Source organism: Dendrobates tinctorius, unplaced genomic scaffold (assembly GCF_039654945.1).
Source record: "Dendrobates tinctorius isolate UK_male_01 unplaced genomic scaffold, ASM3965494v1 ptg000070l, whole genome shotgun sequence".
Classification (NCBI taxonomy): Eukaryota; Metazoa; Chordata; class Amphibia; order Anura; family Dendrobatidae; genus Dendrobates; species Dendrobates tinctorius.
In genome coordinates this window covers 74,441,960-74,461,572 of record NW_027361738.1, presented here as the reverse complement: position 1 = coordinate 74,461,572, position 19,613 = coordinate 74,441,960, and the positions used below count along the sequence as shown (strand labels likewise).

General features: G+C 44.5%; 1 protein-coding gene across 1 annotated transcript in view; it reads right to left on the bottom strand.

Moving 5' to 3' along the window:
- ABCB1 (ATP binding cassette subfamily B member 1) overlaps positions 1 to 19,613 on the bottom strand; it is a 64,307-nt gene that overhangs the window by 29,704 nt on the left and 14,990 nt on the right. The window contains exons 3-5 of the mRNA XM_073581921.1: positions 11,682 to 11,757; positions 2,384 to 2,528; positions 1,152 to 1,200 (exon numbers count right to left, since the gene is read on the bottom strand). Coding sequence (XP_073438022.1) covers positions 1,152 to 1,200; positions 2,384 to 2,528; positions 11,682 to 11,757 — 270 coding nt within the window. The remainder of the gene's footprint in view (positions 1 to 1,151; positions 1,201 to 2,383; positions 2,529 to 11,681; positions 11,758 to 19,613) is intronic.

Below are 19,613 nucleotides of genomic sequence, written 5' to 3'. Positions count from 1 at the left end.
TAGGGGGAGATCTGAGTCTGGACTAGTTTGGGGGAATCAACACTCCATCCAACCAATCCTGACTAGTCTGCATAACTCAAGCAAGGCTTAAAGGGTTACTCCCATCTCCAAGATCCTATCTCAATATGTAGTACATGTAATAATAATGATAATATTAGCAAATTCCTCCAATTAGAAATGTAGTACAGTTTTTCTGATTTGCTGTGTCTTTCCCCATGCGCAGGCATTGCAGGACCTTAGATAGCCACGTTACGACCACTGATATAGTGACAGTTAGCTAGTTGCTAGCAATCATAACCATGGATACCTAAGGTCCTGCAATGCCTGCACATGAGGAAAGAGAAATAGTGAATCAGAAAAACTATACTACATTTCTAATTGGAGTTATTTGAAAGTATTATTATTGTTACATCTACTACATATTGGGATAGGATCTTGGAGATGGGAATACCCCTTTAAAGCTTTATTTTTCACATTTAACAAGTATGTTGCACATGAAGTAGTTTATTGTAATACAAAAACAGACATATATTTCGTCATAATGACTGTTTATAGAAGGTTAGGGGAGCTGTCAGGGTCCCTTTCATCGGTTGATAATATGTTTATATTAACTTTGCCAACAAAATTCTACTTACTCCCCTTGAGAAAGCGACCAGTACGGACGCGAAACGCGCGTCGGGGCTCTCTACACACCCCCCTCACCTCCGTGCTCCTGCATGTCCAGCCCGTTTTGGTAAGCCTTCTTGCCACTTGGCTATGCGGTATGTTCCACTTGGCATTTCTTGTTAGTACACCGCTTCTTTTGGCTTAACCATATTTTACTCCCTACTTTTGGGACAAATCTTTTTTGGTTACCGGTCCTGTAAATGGGTTATCATGCTTGGGCATTTTTATCCCCCCATTTTCTGTCTTTTGCATAATGTTGTATTGCTATAATGCGGTATATGTATTTTTCTACATGATTGTTATTGAATAAAATTGTTACATATTTTTACTACATATTGAATCCTATACTCCCCTTTTTTCGCCTGCTGTTTAAATATGTATTTGGAGTGGAATATTTATTGACATGGCGGTTTATCCTAAAATATGTCCGCCTTCTATCCTCACTAAGATTCATGGCACTGTGCTGTTTCTAAAATTCTACTTACGTTGTCATTTCCTCTTGGAACTGGTTGGCTGCCTCTATCATTTCTTCATCTGTACAGGACAAAACGGAAAAGAAAAATATAGATATACGTTATATATCATTCAACATTTCTCAGAACAAGAAACTCACCGAGGAGAGGTAGCTACTCTTTAAATTAATGTCTGAGCCTTTAACAAGGAATAACTGCCAAGCCAGAAACTCATCTACAGAAAGCCTGTTTCGGGTTGGGGGTAGGGGGTATTTCCCCCTCTTTTATGTAGAGCAGATAGTGTCTCCATACTTAGCCGGTCTCCTTAAGATACCGGACATTTCAGGTAATTTTTCAGAATATGTTGGCATGTATGTAAATGAGGAATAAAACTATTTCTGTCCATTATGTAGTTAATCACCGTTTCTCTTATGTTTTCACTTCTGATGACTCCATCTCTAATTCTCTAATTTTCAGTTGTCTCTGAGCTAGAGAGTGTAAACTATCAGCTATTGTGTCTCCCATCACAGCACAGCACACACTGACATGAGGGATTCCTGCTCTTCTTCCTTATGTTGCACATTCAAAAGCAGCAACGAGAAGGGCATTAGACAATAGTACTGAACTGTGTAGCTGTGAATCCAACTCTGTAAAAAGCTAATTCTTTTGTTGGAAAGCTGCAAGATCTGTCAGCGTGCTTCCGTGCCTGAGTATTCCTCATCTCCTCCTCGTCCTTCCCTCTCCACAGAGTAAAACAAGATGTTAGCAGTCCATCTTGATTTGGCCAAGACTGATTAGAGCTATTTTTTTTCACAGCAGATGGTAAGTTCAGGAGTAGGGGGGAAGAAGTGGCTAATAAGTGGAGAAAGAAGTTGACTTCTCTGATAAGATTTATTACAACGTTTCTTATTTTTGTTGGTACTATTGTTTTATGCAAAGTTTTTTGAAAGGACAGTCACCATTTAAGGAGAACCAGTACTTCTCCCACTAAAAAAGTAAAAAATAACCTTGTTTTCTCATCCAATCATGAGCCCCTTTACATTATCCGGATTTAGAAAGGATTTTAGCACGTTTTGTGCACCAAAGGAAATCTGGAGTGTGTGAACATGCCTTTAGAAAACCAAAATGCTGACTTTTCCCTATAGAAAACGAGGTCCACAATTCAGTTTTGTAGGCCCGCATTTTACATTATAACATGGGTTTTTTATGGTGTACGATAGAACACTGAATAGTCATTATCACAAGCCATGTGATTGTATACTCACGGGTCATATTTTTCCCAAAGTCCACAAAGCTGTCTGTCATGTCTCCAAAGACGAGCATCATGAGCGGCAGGCCGGCACCATGAGCCATCGCTGCTAGTGTTCCCACCAACATTAGAAGTCTGTCTACTCCTCCAGAATATCGGAACTGGAAAAAGAAGAAATAAGCTAATGGAACTGAAAGGATTTTCAATAACATCAGACTACACCGGTCATGGTAATGCAAATTAATAAAGGCTTCCGTTAAGACCTTATATTGAGAAAGCCTTGATACAATTAATGGGGCAGAAGGTGAGGAATATTTAAGGGATTCTCCAGGACCTCAATGTTTAAATGGTGGGGGTCCGACCTTCACCGATCTGTATAATAGCCACGACCCTGCAAGAAATTTATCCTTTATGACAGATGTCTTTAAAAGTGCATGAATATTATACCCGAATATTAAAACTGAATTAACTAAAATACCTCTAAAAAGGGGGCAGAAAATAAAGTACTGGGTCACGTGATGTCTCATATGTTCCCTCTCAGCTAATCAGCAGCTCTTCAAAGCATCACGTGATACTGTATATACTCCACCACTCCTTAAAATTAAGCATCACATCTTGTGATACTTTCCAAGACCGTTGACTGGATTCAGCAGGATCAGGTTGTGCTTGAAATGCTGTTTATTTTAAAACATTAATGTCCTACCTTATTTTGTTATGAGTGATTTTCAGATACAAATATAATTTTTTAGATTATTTTCCAAAACGTTATCCCTGGAAGTTTATAACGCAAATAATTAAAGGGGTTCTCCAGAAATAGAAAGAAAAACTTCAAAGGAAATGTCGATAGAAAGAAATTCCGAAATACTGTAGCATACATTAGCAAATCACAGGTAATTGCTATATAATTAAGATGTCCACTGCCGTGATAAATAGACAGAAACCTGTCCTAGAATGTTAGGACAGGTGCCTGTGAGCATGTGCAGTAATAAGGTTAGGACAGGTGCCTGCGAGCATGTGCAATAAGAATGTTAGGACAGGTGCCTGCGAGCATGTGCAGTAAGAATGTTAGGACAGGTGCCTGCGAGCATGTGCAGTAAGAATGTTAGGACAGGTGCCTGCGAGCATGTGCAGTAAGATAAGAATGTTAGGACAGGTGCCTGCGAGCATATGCAGTAAGAATGTTAGGACAGGTGCCTGCGAGCATGTGCAGTAAGAATGTTAGGACAGGTGCCTGCGAGCATGTGCAATAAGAATGTTAGGACAGGTGCCTGTGAGCATGTGCAGTAATAAGGTTAGGACAGGTGCCTGCAAGCATGTGCAATAAGAATGTTAGGACAGGTGCCTGCGAGCATGTGCAGTAAGAATGTTAGGACAGGTGCCTGCGAACATGTGCAGTAATAAGGTTAGGACAGGTGCCTGCGAGCATGTGCAGTAATAAGGTTAGGACAGGTGCCTGCGAGCATGTGCAGTAATAAGGTTAGGACAGGTGCCTGCGAGCATGTGCAGTAAGAATGTTAGGACAGGTGCCTGCGAACATGTGCAGTAATAAGGTTAGGACAGGTGCCTGCAAGCATGTGCAGTAATAAGGTTAGGACAGGTGTCTGCGAGCATGTGCAATAAGAATGTTAGGACAGGTGCCTGTGAGCATGTGCAGTAATAAGGTTAGGACAGGTGCCTGCGAGCATGTGCAATAAGAATGTTAGGACAGGTGCCTGCGAGCATGTGCAATAAGAATGTTAGGACAGGTGCCTGCGAGCATGTGCAATAAGAATGTTAGGACAGGTGCCTGCGAACATGTGCAATAAGAATGTTAGGACAGGTGCCTGTGAGCATGTGCAGTAATAAGGTTAGGACAGGTGCCTGCGAGCATGTGCGATAAGAATGTTAGGACAGGTGCCTGCGAGCATGTGCAATAAGAATGTTAGGACAGGTGCCTGCGAGCATGTGCAGTAAGAATGTTAGGACAGGTGCCTGCGAGCATGTGCAATAAGAATGTTAGGACAGGTGCCCGTGAGCATGTGCAGTAATAAGGTTAGGACAGGTGCCTGCGAGCATGTGCAATAAGAATGTTAAGACAGGTGCCTGCGAGCATGTGCAATAAGAATGTTAGGACAGGTGCCTGCGAGCATGTGCAGTAAGAATGTTAGGACAGGTGCCTGCGAACATGTGCAATAAGAATGTTAGGACAGGTGCCCGTGAGCATGTGCAGTAATAAGGTTAGGACAGGTGCCTGCGAGCATGTGCAATAAGAATGTTAGGACAGGTGCCTGCGAGCATGTGCAGTAAGAATGTTAGGACAGGTGCCTGCGAGCATATGCAGTAAGAATGTTAGGACAGGTGCCTGCGAGCATGTGCAGTAAGAATGTTAGGACAGGTGCCTGCGAGCATGTGCAGTAAGAATGTTAGGACAGGTGCATGCGAGCATGTGCAATAAGAATGTTAGGACAGGTGCCTGTGAGCATGTGCATTAAAAATGTCAGAACGGTGCCTGTGAGCAGGTTCAGTAAGAATGTTAGGACAGGTGCTTGTGAGCACGTGCAGTAAGACTGTTAGTGCAGGTACCTGTGAGCATGTGCAGTAAGAATGTTAGAGCAGGTGCTTGTGAGCATGTGCAGTCACAATTTAAGTACAGTTGCCTGTGAGTATGTGCAGTAAGAATGTTAGTACAGGTGCCTGTGAGCATGTGCAATAAGGATGTTAGGACAGGTGCCTGCGAGCATCTGCAGTAAGAATGTTAGGACAGGTGCCTGCGAGCATGTGCAGTAAGAATGTTAAGACAGGTGCCTGCGAGCATGTGCAATAAGAATGTTAGGACAGGTGCCTGTGAGCATGTGCAGTAAGAATGTTCGGACTGGTGTCTGTGAACATATGCAGTAAGAATGTTAGTACAGGTACCTGTGAGCATGTGCAGTAAGAATGTTAGGACAGGTGCTTGTGAGCATGTGCAGTAAGAATGTTAGGACAGGTGCTTGTGAGCATGTGCAGTAAGAATGTTAGGACAAGTTCTGTGAGCATGTGTAGTAAGAATGTTAGGACAGGTGCTTGTGAGCATGTGCAGTAAGAATGTTTGGACAGGTGCTTGTGAGCATGTGCAGTAAGAACGTTAGGACAAGTTCTGTGAGCATGTGTAGTAAGAATGTTAGAACAGTTGCTTGCAAGCATGTGCGGTAAGAATGTTAGGACAGGTGCTTGTGAGCATGTGCAGTAAGAATGTTAGGACAGGTGCTTATGAGCATGTGCAGTAAGAATGTTAGGACAGGTGCTTGTGAGCATGTGTATTAGGAATGTTAGGACAGGTTCTGTGAGCATGTGTAGTAAGAATGTTAGGACAGGTCCTGTGACCATGTGCGGTAAGAATGTTAGAACAGTTGCTTGTGAGCATGTGCAGTAAGAATGTTAGGACAGGTGGTTGTGAGCATGTGTAGTAAGAATTTTAGGACAGGTGCTTGTGAGCATGTGCAGTAAGAATGTTAGGACAGGTGCTTGTGAGCATGTGCAGTGAGAATGTTAGGACAGGTGCTTATGAGCATGTGCAGTAAGAATGTTAGGACAGGTGCTTATAAGCATGTGCAGTAAGAATGTTAGAACAGTTGCTTGTGAGCATGTGCGGTAAGAATGTTAGGACAGGTGCTTGTGAGCATGTACGGTAAGAATGTTTGGACAGGTGCTTGTGAGCATGTGCAGTAAGAATGTTAGGACAGGTGCTTATAAGCATGTGCAGTAAGAATGTTAGGACAGGTGCCTGTGAGCATGTGCAGTAAGAATGTTAGGACAGGTGCTTATGAGCATGTGCAGTAAGAATGTTAGGATAGGTCCTGTGAGCATGTGCAGTATGAATGTTAGGACAGGTCCTGTGAGCATGTGCAGTACGAATGTTAGGACAGGTGCTTGTTAGCATGTGCAGTATAAATGTTAGGACAGGTTCTGTGAGCATGTGTAGTAAGAATGTTAGGACAGGTCCTGTGAGCATATTCAGTAAGAATTTTAGGACAGGTGCTTGTGAGCATGTGCAGTAAGAATGTTAGGACAGGTGCTTGTGAGCATGTGCAGTAAGAATGTTAGGACAGGTGCTTATAAGCATGTGCAGTAAGAATGTTAGAACAGTTGCTTGTGAGCATGTGCAGTAAGAATGTTAGTACAGGTGCCTGTGAGCATGTGCAATAAGGATGTTAGGACAGGTGCCTGCGAGCATCTGCAGTAAGAATGTTAGGACAGGTGCTTGTGAGCATGTGCGGTAAGAATGTTTGGACAGGTGCTTGTGAGCATGTGCAGTAAGAATGTTAGGACAGGTGCTTATAAGCATGTGCAGTAAGAATGTTAGGACAGGTGCCTGTGAGCATGTGCAGTAAGAATGTTAGGACAGGTGCTTATGAGCATGTGCAGTAAGAATGTTAGGATAGGTCCTGTGAGCATGTGCAGTATGAATGTTAGGACAGGTCCTGTGAGCATGTGCAGTACGAATGTTAGGACAGGTGCTTGTTAGCATGTGTAGTATAAATGTTAGGACAGGTTCTGTGAGCATGTGTAGTAAGAATGTTAGGACAGGTCCTGTGAGCATATTCAGTAAGAATCTTAGAACAGGTGCTTGTGAGCATGTGCAGTAAGAATGTTAGGACAGGTGCTTGTGAGCATGTGTAGTAAGAATGTTAGGACAGGTGTTTGTGAGCATGTGTAGTAAGAATGTTAGGACAGGTGTTTGTGAGCATGTGCAGTAAGAATGTTAGTACTGTTTCCTATGAGCATGTGCAGTAAAAAAAAGTTAGGACAGGTGCAGTTATGTTGGTTCGGGTGCCTGTGAGCATGTGCAGTAAGAAGCTCAACATTCTAAGACATATTTCTGTAAGTGTAACAAGTCGGTAACAATCTTCATTATATAGCGATTACAGACAAAACTATTGTGATTTTTCTCATTAAAAGCATTTAGAAATGTATCTATAATGACATTTTCTTTGGTTCTTTCTTTTTTTTCTATTCCCGGAGAGCCTCTTCTAAGGAAATGGAAAGAGACTTTTAGCAGTGGGTGTCCATTACAGATGCAAGAAGCCTGAATCATTAGCGATAAAAGGACTTTTTTGGTAATTAAACTAATTGGATCAGACATTAGGCCTTGGCCACTTGAGACTTCCTAGAAGAGAACGTACGCCATGTGCTCAAGTTCCAGCCAAATCATCATCACTTTTCAGGTGTGAGTGGCTTTTAGATATTTAATGAGAAATTTCATGATATCTTTGCTCCAATTTTTAATTACCGGTATATAATCATAAACAGATTATCTGAAATCTGAAAGTTAACAGATGAGATTAGTGGATGTGTGCGGGTTGTAGCAGAGCAGAATTAGCCATTAAAATGATCGTTAGTGCACGATAATAGCTCTTTGAGCTAAGGGGAAATAGTTGCCAATTGTCTGGGTTTTTTAAGGATACCCAGGCCAAAATGGAGTGTAGGTTATATCAGTGATGGGTGTGTTCTCAATAGGGATGGGGCTTTAAATATCCCCAAAAATGTTGGCAATGTTGCAGGGGTCGTCTGCTTTGAAAAACCTCTTTTTGTTACAAAGTTTAAAAAAAAAATAGCATATCAAAGGGGATCAGCTACAGTGATTCCCCTCTGTGAGTTGCTATATTCCGTGGAAGATCCTAGCCAACAAGTGTTTAGTTTCCCTGCAGCGCCTCTGCAGGAAGGATAAGGCACTACATGGTGCTCACTGAGCAATCTATGTAATGCATAAGAGAGCAAGAGAGGATGTGTAGCAGGGACGGAAATACTGGATAGGCAGCTGGATCACACGCACAGGAGCCCGTGCTATAAGGGGGCCAAGTCACACTGTAAGTTTCTCAGGTGATGCTGTGGTCATTCTACTTTCTATTTTTGTAGATTCTCCTCCTCTGACTTAGGACATTGGGGGAAGGACCCCAGCATCTCTTTATGCACACCAAACAGAAGCTTTATCAGTGAGCCACAAGCTGTACTGGTAAGTCTAGGAATATTTTTTTTTTCCAAAGAGCCAAATTATATTCTTCTTTACAGGCATATTGTACTGGTAAATAGACATACATCCCTATATACCGGCAAATCTATATACAACTGTATATTAGAAGTAAGATAAAAGTCAAGGAAGTTTTTCTTCCCTCAAAATTATGAAAAACCTACTAAAAAACAATTACAATATTCAAACTTTTAATAAATACACTTTTTAAAAATAATTGTCATAAAAAAGTAAATAACACAGACATATTTGATATCACTGTAATTGTAACAACCCTTACAATGTAGTTAACAGTTTACATGCGGTAATGGTAAATGTCGTTAAAAAAGAGAAAATGTTGTGATTGTTTCTTTTTCTCCATTAAATCCATAAAAAGTTAATAGGAATGTAACTCTTACAAAAAGGCACTTAAAAAAATGACAGCTCTTCTCGCAAAAAAACACGACCTTTATGGGGTATGTGCGCGTGACGTTCTTTTTTCAGGCACATTCTGTCTAAAATCCGCCTGAAAAAGCACAGAAAAAAATACTAAGAAGAATGAACATATACAATGTCAAAATGACTTGCTGTGCACATGTTCAACCTTTATGAACTTCTTTTAACCGCTTTGGGACTCCAGAACACTATTCTGGCGGATTCCGCTTTGAAGTCACTAACTATTAGTACATAACATTAAAAAAATTGCCACCTGCGAAACCACTGCAAAAGGCGTCAGAACAGACAAAAAAGAAACATTTTTTCAGAAAAAACACCGCCAGGGTTGCCCTGAAGCGTCTTTTGCCAGAAAATCTCAGCGGGTGTGCCAGCACCTAAAAGATGTGTGCACATACCCATATAATTAAATCTTACGTGAAAATAAAAAGTCATAGCTGTCAAAAGATCAAAAGAGTAACAAACAATCTGGTTGTCTGGAGAGTGATTCCCAAAAAATGTTATTATCTGCACGCATGTATTATGTGGGTATTTTTCATGTTCGTGTGTGTTTGTTTGTACTTGGTATATACACTCACTGGCCACTTTATTAGGTACACCATGCTAGTAACGGGTTGGACCCCCTTTTGCCTTCAGAACTGCCTCAATTCTTCGTGGCAGAGATTCAACAAGGTGCTGGAAGCATTCCTCAGAGATTTTGGACCATATTGACATGATGGCATCACACAGTTGGCGCAGATTTGTCGGCTGCACATCCCTGATGCGAATCTCCCGTTCCACCACATCCCAAAGATGCTCTATTGGATTGAGATCTGGTGACTGAGGAGGCCATTTGAGTACAGTAAACTCATTGTCATGTTCAAGAAACCAATCTGAGATGATTCGAGCTTTATGACATGGCGCATTATCCTGCTGAAAGTAGCCATCAGATGTTGGGTACATTGTGGTCATAAAGGGATGGACATGGTCAGCAACAATACTCAGGTAGGCTGTGGCGTTGCAACGATGCTCAATTGGTACCAAGGGGCCCAAAGAGTGCCCAGAAAAAATTCCCCACACCATGACACCACCACCACCAGCCTGAACCGTTGATACAAGGCAGGATGGATCCATGCTTTCATGTTGTTTACGCCAAATTTTGACCCTACCATCCGAATGTCGCAGCAGAAATCGAGACTCATCAGACCAGGCAACGTTTTTCCAATCTTCTACTGTCCAATTTCGATGAGCTTGTGCAAATTGTAGCCTCAGTTTCCTGTTCTTAGCTGAGAGGAGTGGTACCCAGTGTGGTCTTCTGCTGCTGTAGCCCATCTGCCTCAAAGTTCGACGCACTGTGCGTTCAGAGATGCTCTTCTGCCTACCTTGGTTGTAACGGGTGGCAATTTGAGTCACTGTTGCCTTTCTATCAGCTCGAACCAGTCTGCCCATTCTCCTCTGACCTCTGGCATCAACATGGCATTTCCGGCCACAGAACTGCCGCTCACTGGATTTTTTTTCTTTTTCGGACCATTCTCTGTAAACCCTAGAGATGGTTGTGCGTGAAAATCCCAGTAGATCAGCAGTTTCTGAAATACTCAGACCAGCCCTTCTGGCACCAACAATCATGCCACGTTCAAAGGCACTCAAATCACCTTTCTTCCCCATACTGATGCTCGGTTTGAACTGCAGGTGACTGTCTTGCCCATATCTACATGCCTAAATGCACTGAGTTGCCGCCATGTGATTGGCTGATTAGAAATTAAGTCTTAACACACAGTTGGACAGGTGTACCTAATAAAGTGGCCAGTGAGTGTATGTGTGTAATGTGTAAATATGTGCGCGCATTTTATTATATTGTGCGCGTTGAGTCCTGACATGGGCCCTTTACTGTCAGTGCAGTACTGTAGATATTATAGAGTTTAACCACATAATAAACTGAGCTCTACTTTGCTGACAAACCAAGCTCTGCTGTATCTGTAAGTCAGCACAAGCTAGTTCAATGTCTGCAATAATATATAATGCTCTGCCTTTATTCACACTGATGTCGTTTGACACGTGGTAAGGTTTTAATACTGGAGACAGGTGAGGACCGTCCCGATGGGTCACCTTGTCGTGGTGGGATGGCTTTTAAGCCTTTTTGATCAAACTAGCGTTAACTTAGTGTCCTATGTTATTTACATTTACTATTACTATTCACTGATTTGCTGGTTGTTGGGTATATGCTCATTTTTATTTTTGGGGGGATTTTTTCTTGGGTTTTGATACTATATAAAATATATCTACGGTACATATCTGTGTTAGACATAAAAATAATATGTGTACATATATATTTCAGCAAAGAGCAAACAGATGAACGGCATACTAGGGCACACAAATCACCACATTACCAGACGGAGCTATTTATCTGAAGTATTGCGGCATATAATTCAGTCAAAAAATGGAGGTGCTTGCATGAAAAAACATGAATATTTCAATGTGAAGCAAAAAAAGAAGAAATATGCAGCACTCACCGATGTAGCTGAAAAACTGTGAGTCTTTATTTCACATAATTTCCATCAAATGTGTGGACATGCAGGACGTGGAGGAATGCTAGGGGAGGGAGGTGCCGGACAACGGCCGTTTCGCGATTACTCGCTTCTACGGGTCCACCCGAAACGGCCGATGTCCGGCACCTCCCTCCCCTAGCATTCCTCCACGTCCTGCATGTCCACACATTTGATGGAAATTATGTGAAATAAAGACTCACAGTTTTTCAGCTACATCGGTGAGTGCTGCATATTTCTTCTTTTTTTGCTTCACATATATATTTATATATATAAAATCAATTAAAATAAAAGGACTCCACTTCAGATAAAATTTTAATTTATTTTCTCTCCAAAAATTGAATTCAATTATTTCTGAAGCCGCTGCTTCTTACCATTGTGAACGAGCCGACCTTTGGTTTTTCCACTTTGTCTTTGTCTTTCGACCTGGAGAAAAATCCTTTCTTCTTGCTGCAATGAAAAACAACATAATGTTAGAGATCCCGATGATAAGTAAAGTGCGGCAGTAATGAGATCATATCTGAGGGATACGAATATCAGTCCCTAGGATATAATTGTTTTGTAGGGTATTAAGGAACGCAGAATGAGGGGAAATAGGCTGCTGGGGTCATCAGTGGAATTACCAGTCAGGAAGTCACCGGGGTATAGCAGAAAATGATGGTGTCTTTGGTTACAGTGATTGAGAATTTACATGATACTCATGATCTCTTAACAAGGACCTGTTCTAGTAAAATACATTTTCCCCCCAAAAATAAACATAAAAAATCTCTGGCAGCTACACATATCAGAGCAAGGAATAAAGCTAATCTAATTATATAGAGTTCTTTCATGCTTTTCAGAAATGGGATGATGTACAATATAGAGATAGTAAAGAAAAGCCGGAACCCTGCCGGAGCAGTGGGTGAAGGCCGACATGACTTGGGTTTGGAAGGTAGGGTGGAGTACAGGGCAGAGCTCACCCAAACATCAATGGGCGTTTCTGGATGCTTTTGGGGCTGGACTAGAGTTTCCCAAAAATGCAAACACCAATCTAGAGTATCTATGGGGTTCATTAAGTCCAAGGAATTAGGTATAACATTCAGGCCATAGCAGCCCTGGTGGGTAGGTGGTCCTTGTGGTTGGTGCTAAACTGTTGTGAGGGTCTGGTCCCCTCAATTATTGAAGTTTGGTTGGCCTGTCCAATTTTTGGTGATCTTTATAGGGTGGTGCCCATGGGAATCGCTGGAGGGTAAAGCAGCTAGTTGTGGTGGCTATGGTGCCCCTATCCATCATTTATGGGGTAGGTTGAGTTATTGAGTTACGAGATAGGTTGGGTTTTTCATTTGTGGGGTAGGATGGGTTTTTCATTTATGGGGTAAATTGAGTTTTTGATTTATGGGGTAGGTTGAACTTTTCATTTGTGGGGTAGATTGAGTTTTTCATTTGTGGGGTAGGTTGAGTTTTTCATTTATGGGGTAGGTTGAATTTTTCTTTTACGGGGTAGGCTGAGTTTTTAATTTATGCAGTAGGCTGAGTTTTTCATTTTTTTCAAGTATAGGGAAGGCTGCGTTTTTCATTTATGGGGTAGGTTGGATTTTTCTTTTATGGGGTAGGCTGAGATTTTAATTTATGTAGTAGGCTGAGTTTTTCATTTTTTTCAAGTATAGGGAAGGCTGCGTTTTTCATATATGGGGTAGGTTGGATTTTTCACTTAATGGAGAGTTTGAGTTTTTGGTGGTATAATACTTTTAGGCCATAGTAGACTCAGTGGGCAATTTTGGAAGAGGGTTGAAATCAAGGGCATAACTATAGTGGGTGTAGGGATTGTAGTCGCACTCAGGACCTAAAATCTACAGATGTTCAAAAGGTCCCATTTGCCTATATGAGAGGAATAAAACTATTAAAGACCTGTGATAGTTAGGACCCAGTTAGAGATTTTGCATTAGGGCCCTCAGTCTTCAGATGTTGGAATAATCATCGCTCGGACTCTACAATTCCGGTGACTCACACACGGCAGTGATGGCACATTCCACTCCAGAAGTGAAACAGTTAGGGTACGTGCACACGCTGCGGAATCCGCTGCGGATTAATCCGCATGGATTTTGCAAAAACCGCAGATAATCCGCAGGTCCAAAGACCTGCGGATTATCTGCGGTTTTGCCTGCGGTTTGGTCCTGCGGATTCACTATCTCCACAATGGTGAAGATAGGAACCCGCAGCGGTTTCCGCAGAAAGAATTGACATGTCACTTCTTTCTGCGGATTCAAAACCGCAGCAAATCCGCGCGGATTTTTCCGCAGCGTCGGCACAGCGGTTTTTTTTTCCCATTCATTTGAATGGTACTGTACACCACAGCTAAAACTGCTGCGGGTCCGCAGCGGCCAAAACCGCTGCGGAAACGCAGCGGAATCCGCAGCGTGTGCACATACCCTTACAGGATTTACTGCAGCCATTTTTGGAAATGTTTGGACACTTGTTAATACAACACCCTTGACAAGATTCAGATTGTTGTCCTGGAGAAGTGCTAAACTCTTTCCAAAGATGAAGATCACAAACCATTATTTTGTTTAAATCAAAATATTCTAAAACAGTACAATAAGCAAGACACATTTAAAAAAAAAAATCTGCAAATTTATTTTTTCGTCTTTGGTATTTGTTTCATTAAAGGCTCGAGGCTCTGTTTTATGTCTAACAAATTAAAATGTGTTTAGCTGCCATAATAATAAAAAAAAAGTGTAACATTTATTGTACCAGTTAAAAGGAATCTGTCAGCAGGTTTTATCATGTAATCTGAGAGCAGCATGATGTAGAGAAAGAGACCCTGATTCCAGCTATGTGTCCCTTACTGGTCCGCTTGTTTCATTTTCAATAAAATCAAAGTTTTATCATCAGGAGATTATCAATATCATGCCTCCTAATCCACCTGCTCTGTATAACCACACCTCCACCACTGATTGCCAACTTTCTGCCTATGCACAGTGTATGCAGAAATCTGCCAATCAGTGGTATGGTCAGGGTTATACAGGGAACAGCATTTAGAGAACTGCTAGATCTGCAGCTGAGAAAACTGTGATTATATCAAAATGATTGTACACAGCCAAGTAAGGGACACATCACTGGAATCAGGTTCTCTGCCCCTACATCATGCTGCTCTCAGATTACATAGTAAAAACCTGTTGACAGATTCCCCTTAAGGCAATATTATTGTCACAGGGCCTGTGCAACCTATATCCAATGGGTGAACCATAGCGATTGTACAAAATGTTCATAGGTAAAAAAAAGGATCGTATTTATCAGTGGCGGGCTGGGCCGGGTGGCAGGGAGGCAGATGCCCCCCAGGCCGATCCCCCAGGCCGATCCCCCAGCTGTGCAGCTCCGACTCTCCCTCCGCCCTCCCTGGACTTCTGGTCATGTGACATGGCTGTAGCTAGAATGTAGGGGCTCCTTGCAGGTCTTGACTACAGCCCATACAGTCTAGCTGATTCACTGCTGAAGGTGATACAATGTGCGGGCTCCTTCCAGGTACAGCGTCTGCCATGACAAGAGGAGCTGCAGCTGCGCCTGCTGGGGATCACTGGGGAGGTAAGTATGAAAAACGTTTTCTTTTTCTTTATCAAATGAATTAAATGGGTGAGGGGGCTGCAAATGATGAAAGGGGGGCTGCAAATAATGGAGGGGGGCTACAAATAATGGAGGGGGGCTGCAAATGATGAAAGGGGGGCTGCAAATGATGGAGGGGGACTGCAAATGATGAAAGTGGGGCTGCAAATGATGAAAGGGGGCTGCAAATGATGAAAGGGGGGCTGCAAATGATGAAAGGGGGCTGCAAATGATGAAAGGGGGGCTGCAAATGATGAAAGGGGGGCTGCAAATGATGAAAGGGGGGCTGCAAATGATGGAGGGGGACTGCAAATGATGAAAGTGGGGCTGCAAATGATGAAAGGGGGCTGCAAATGATGAAAGGGGGGCTGCAAATGATGAAAGGGGGCTGCAAATGATGAAAGGGGGGCTGCAAATGATGAAAGGGGGGCTGCAAATGATGGAGGGGGGCTGCAAATGATGAAAGGGGGGCTGCAAATGATGGAGGGGGGCTGCAAATGATGAAAGGGGGCTGCAAATGATGAAAGGGGGGGCAAATAATGGAGTGGGCTGCAAATGATGGAGGGGGGCAGCAAATGATGGAGGGGGGCTGCAAATGATGAAAGGGGGCTGCAAATGATGGAGGGGGGCTGCAAATGATGAAAGGGGGGGCAAATAATGGAGTGGGCTGCAAATGATGGAGGGGGGGCAGCAAATGATGGAGGGGGGCTGCAAATGATGAAAGGGGGGCTGCAAATGATGGAGTGGGCTGCAAATGATGAAAGGGGGGCTGCAAATGATGAAGGGGGCTGCCAATGATGAAAGGGGGGCTGCAAATGATGAAGAGGGCTGCCAATGATGGAGGGGGGCTGCAAATGATGAAAGGGGGGGCAAATAATGGAGTGGGCTGCAAATGATGGAGGGGGGGCAGCAAATGATGGAGGGGGGCTGCAAATGATGAAAGGGGGGGCTGCAAATGATGGAGGGGGGCTGCAAATGATGAAAGGGGGGCTGAAAATGATGGAGGGGGCTGCAAATGATGAAAGGGGGGCTGAAAATGATGGAGGGGGGCTGCAAATGATGAAAGGAGGCTGAAAATGATGGAGGGGGGCTGCAAATGATGGAGTGGGCTGCAAATGATGAAAGGGGGCTGCAAATGATGAAGGGGGCTGCCAATGATGAAAGGGGGGCTGCAAATGATGAAGGGGGCTGCAAATGATGAAAGGGGGGGGCAAATAATGGAGTGGGCTGCAAATGATGGAGGGGGGGCAGCAAATGATGGAGGGGGGCTGCAAATGATGAAAGGAGGGGCTGCAAATGATGAAAGGGGGGCTGCAAATGATGGAGTGGGCTGCAAATGATGAAAGGGGGCTGCAAATGATGAAAGGGGGGGCTGCAAATGATGGAGTGGGCTGCAAATGATGAAAGGGGGCTGCAAATGATGAAAGGGGGGCTGCAAATGCTGGAAGGGGGGCTGCAAATGATGGAGGGGGGCTGCAAATGATGAAAGGGGGCTGCAAATGATGAAAGGGGGGGCTGCAAATGATGGAGTGGGCTGCAAATGATGAAAGGGGGCTGCAAATGATGAAAGGGGGGCTGCAAATGATGGAGGGGGGCTGCAAATGATGGAGGGGGCTGCAAATGATGAAAGGGGGGCTGCAAATGATGGAGGGGGGGCAGCAAATGATGGAGGGGGGCTGCAAATGATGGAGGGGGTGCTGCAAATGATGGAGGGGGGGCTGCAAATGATGGAAGGGGGACTGGAAATGATGGAGGGGGCTGCAAATGATGGAGGGGGGCTGCAAATGATAGAAGGGGGTTGCTGGAAATGATGGAGGGGTGCTGGAAATGATGGAGGGGGGTGCTAGAAATGATGGAGGGGGTGCTGGAAATGATGGAGGGGGTGCTGGAAATGATGGAAGTGGGTGCTGGAAATGATGGAGGGGTGCTGGAAATGATAGTGGGGCTGCAAATGATAGAGGGGGCTGCCAATGATGGAGGGGGGTGCTGCCAATAATGGAGGGGGGTGCTGCAGTGCAAATGATGGAGGGGGTGCTGAAAATGATGAAAGGAGGGATGCAAATGATGGAGGGGGGCTGCAAATGATGGAGGGGGGCTGCCAATGGTGGAGGGGCCTGCAAATGAAGAAAGGGGGCTGCAATGATGGAAGGGGGGCTGCAAATAATGGAGGGGGTGCTGGAAATGATGGAGGGGGTGCTAGAAATGATGGAGGGGGGTGCTGGAAATCAGGGCTGTGGAGTCGGTAAGCCAAACCTGCGACTCCGACTCCTCAATTTCCCTTACACCGACTCCGACTCCACGACTCCGACTCCGACTCCCACACATATTGCTTATATTTAAATGAAAAATTTATTGTAGTACAATGTGAACCTCAGACATTTAATCATTTTTATGATCCCATAATCAAGATATTTAGATAGAACAGAATATATATTGGTGTACTACCCGGTTTTCATTCTTTTTGGTACAGATACGATATGGATAGACAGATATGGATAAATGGATAGATAGAGCAGATTTCTAATCTGCTTTTGCTATTGAAAACATTATCTATGAGCTCAAAAACCTTTCAGGTGATGCGGTTTTTTAAATAGATGATCAGCTTTTGCAGCTGAAAAACGTATCCTCAAAAAACACAGGAAAAACGCTGTGTGTGAATGTAGCCTTAGATCAGGAATAGAACAGCCATTTATAGGACATTTCATAACTTTCCCAAATTCCTATGAAAAAATATTCAGCACATCCTGCATTGAATTACTGTACCCAATTTATTATATATTTTAGGAGTCGGAGTCGGTCCATTTTATACCGACTCCAACTCCGACTCCGACTCCACCAAAATGAGCACCAACTCCGACTCCACGACTCCGACTCCGACTCCACAGCCCTGCTGGAAATGATGGAAGGGGGTGCTAGAAATGATGGAGGGGGTGCTGGAAATGATGGAGGGGGTGCTAGAAATGATGGAGGGGGTGCTAGAAATGATGGAGGGGGTGCTGGAAATGATGGAGGGGGGTGCTAGAAATGATGGAGGGGGTGCTGGAAATGATGGAGGGGGGGTGCTAGAAATGATGGAGGGGGTGCTGGAAATGATGGAGGGGGGGTGCTAGAAATGATGGAGGGGGGGTGCTAGAAATGATGGAGGGGGGTGCTGGAAATGATGGAGGGGGTGCTGGAAATGATGGAGGGGGGGTGCTAGAAATGATGGAGGGGGGGTGCTAGAAATGATGGAGGGGGGTGCTGGAAATGATGGAGGGGGTGCTGGAAATGATGGAGGGGGGGTGCTAGAAATGATGGAGGGGGGGTGCTAGAAATGATGGAGGGGGTGCTGGAAATGATGGAGGGGGGTGCTAGAAATGATGGAGGGGGGGTGCTGGAAATGATGGAAGGGGGGTGCTAGAAATGATGGAAGGGGGGCTGGAAATGATGGAGGGGGGTGCTAGAAATGATGGAGGGGGGGTGCTAGAAATGATGGAGGGGGGTGCTGGAAATGATGGAGGGGGTGCTGGAAATGATGGAGGGGATGCTGGAAATGATGGAGGGGGTGCTGGAAATGATGGAGGGGGTGCTGGAAATGATGGAGGGGGTGCTAGAAATGATGGAGGGGGTGCTGGAAATGATGGAGGGGTGCTAGAAATGATGGAAGGGGGTGCTAGAAATGATGGAAGGGGGGCTGGAAATGATGGAGTGGGTGCTGGAAATGATGGAGGGGGGTGCTGGAAATGATGGAAAGGGGTGCTGGAAATGATGGAGCAGGCCAGCAAATGATGGAGGGGAGCTGGAAATGATAGTGGGGCTGCAAATGATAGAGGGGGCTGCCAATGATGGAGGGGGGTGCTGCCAATAATGGAGGGGGGTGCTGCAGTGCAAATGATGGAGGGGGTGCTGCCAATGATGAAGGGGGGCTACAAATGATGGAGGGGGTGCTGAAAATGATGAAAGGAGGGATGCAAATGATGGAGGGGGGTTGTAAATCATGGAGGGGGGCTGCCAATGGTGGAGGGGGCTGCAAATGAAGAAAGGGGGCTGCAAATGATGGAAGGGGGGCTGCAAATAATGGAGGGGGGTGCTGGAAATGATGGAGGGGGTGCTGGAAATGATGGAGGGGGTGCTAGAAATGATGGAGGGGATGCTGGAAATGATGGAAGGGGGGCTGGAAATGATGGAGGGGGTGCTAGAAATGATGGAGGGGGTGCTAGAAATGATGGAGGGGATTCTGGAAATGATGGAAGGGGGTGCTGGAAATGATGGAGTGGGTGCTGGAAATGATGGAGGGGGCTGCAAATGATGGAGGGGGTGCTGGAAATGATGGAGGGGTGCTGGAAATGATGGAAGGGGGGGCAAATAATGGAGTGGGGTGCTGGAAATGATGGAGGGGGTGCTGGAAATGATGGAGGGGATTCTGGAAATGATGGAAGGGGGTGCTGGAAATGATGGAGTGGGTGCTGGAAATGATGGAGGGGGCTGCAAATGATGGAGGGGGTGCTGGAAATGATGGAGGGGTGCTGGAAATGATGGAAGGGGGGGCAAATAATGGAGTGGGGTGCTGGAAATGATGGAGGGGGTGCTGGAAATGATGGAGGGGGTGCTGGAAATGATGGAGGGGGTGCTAGAAATGATGGAGGGGTGATGGAAATGATGGAGGGGGTGCTAGAAATGATGGAGGGGGTGCTAGAAATGATGGAAGGGGGTGCTGGAAATGATGGAGTGGGTGCTGGAAATGATGG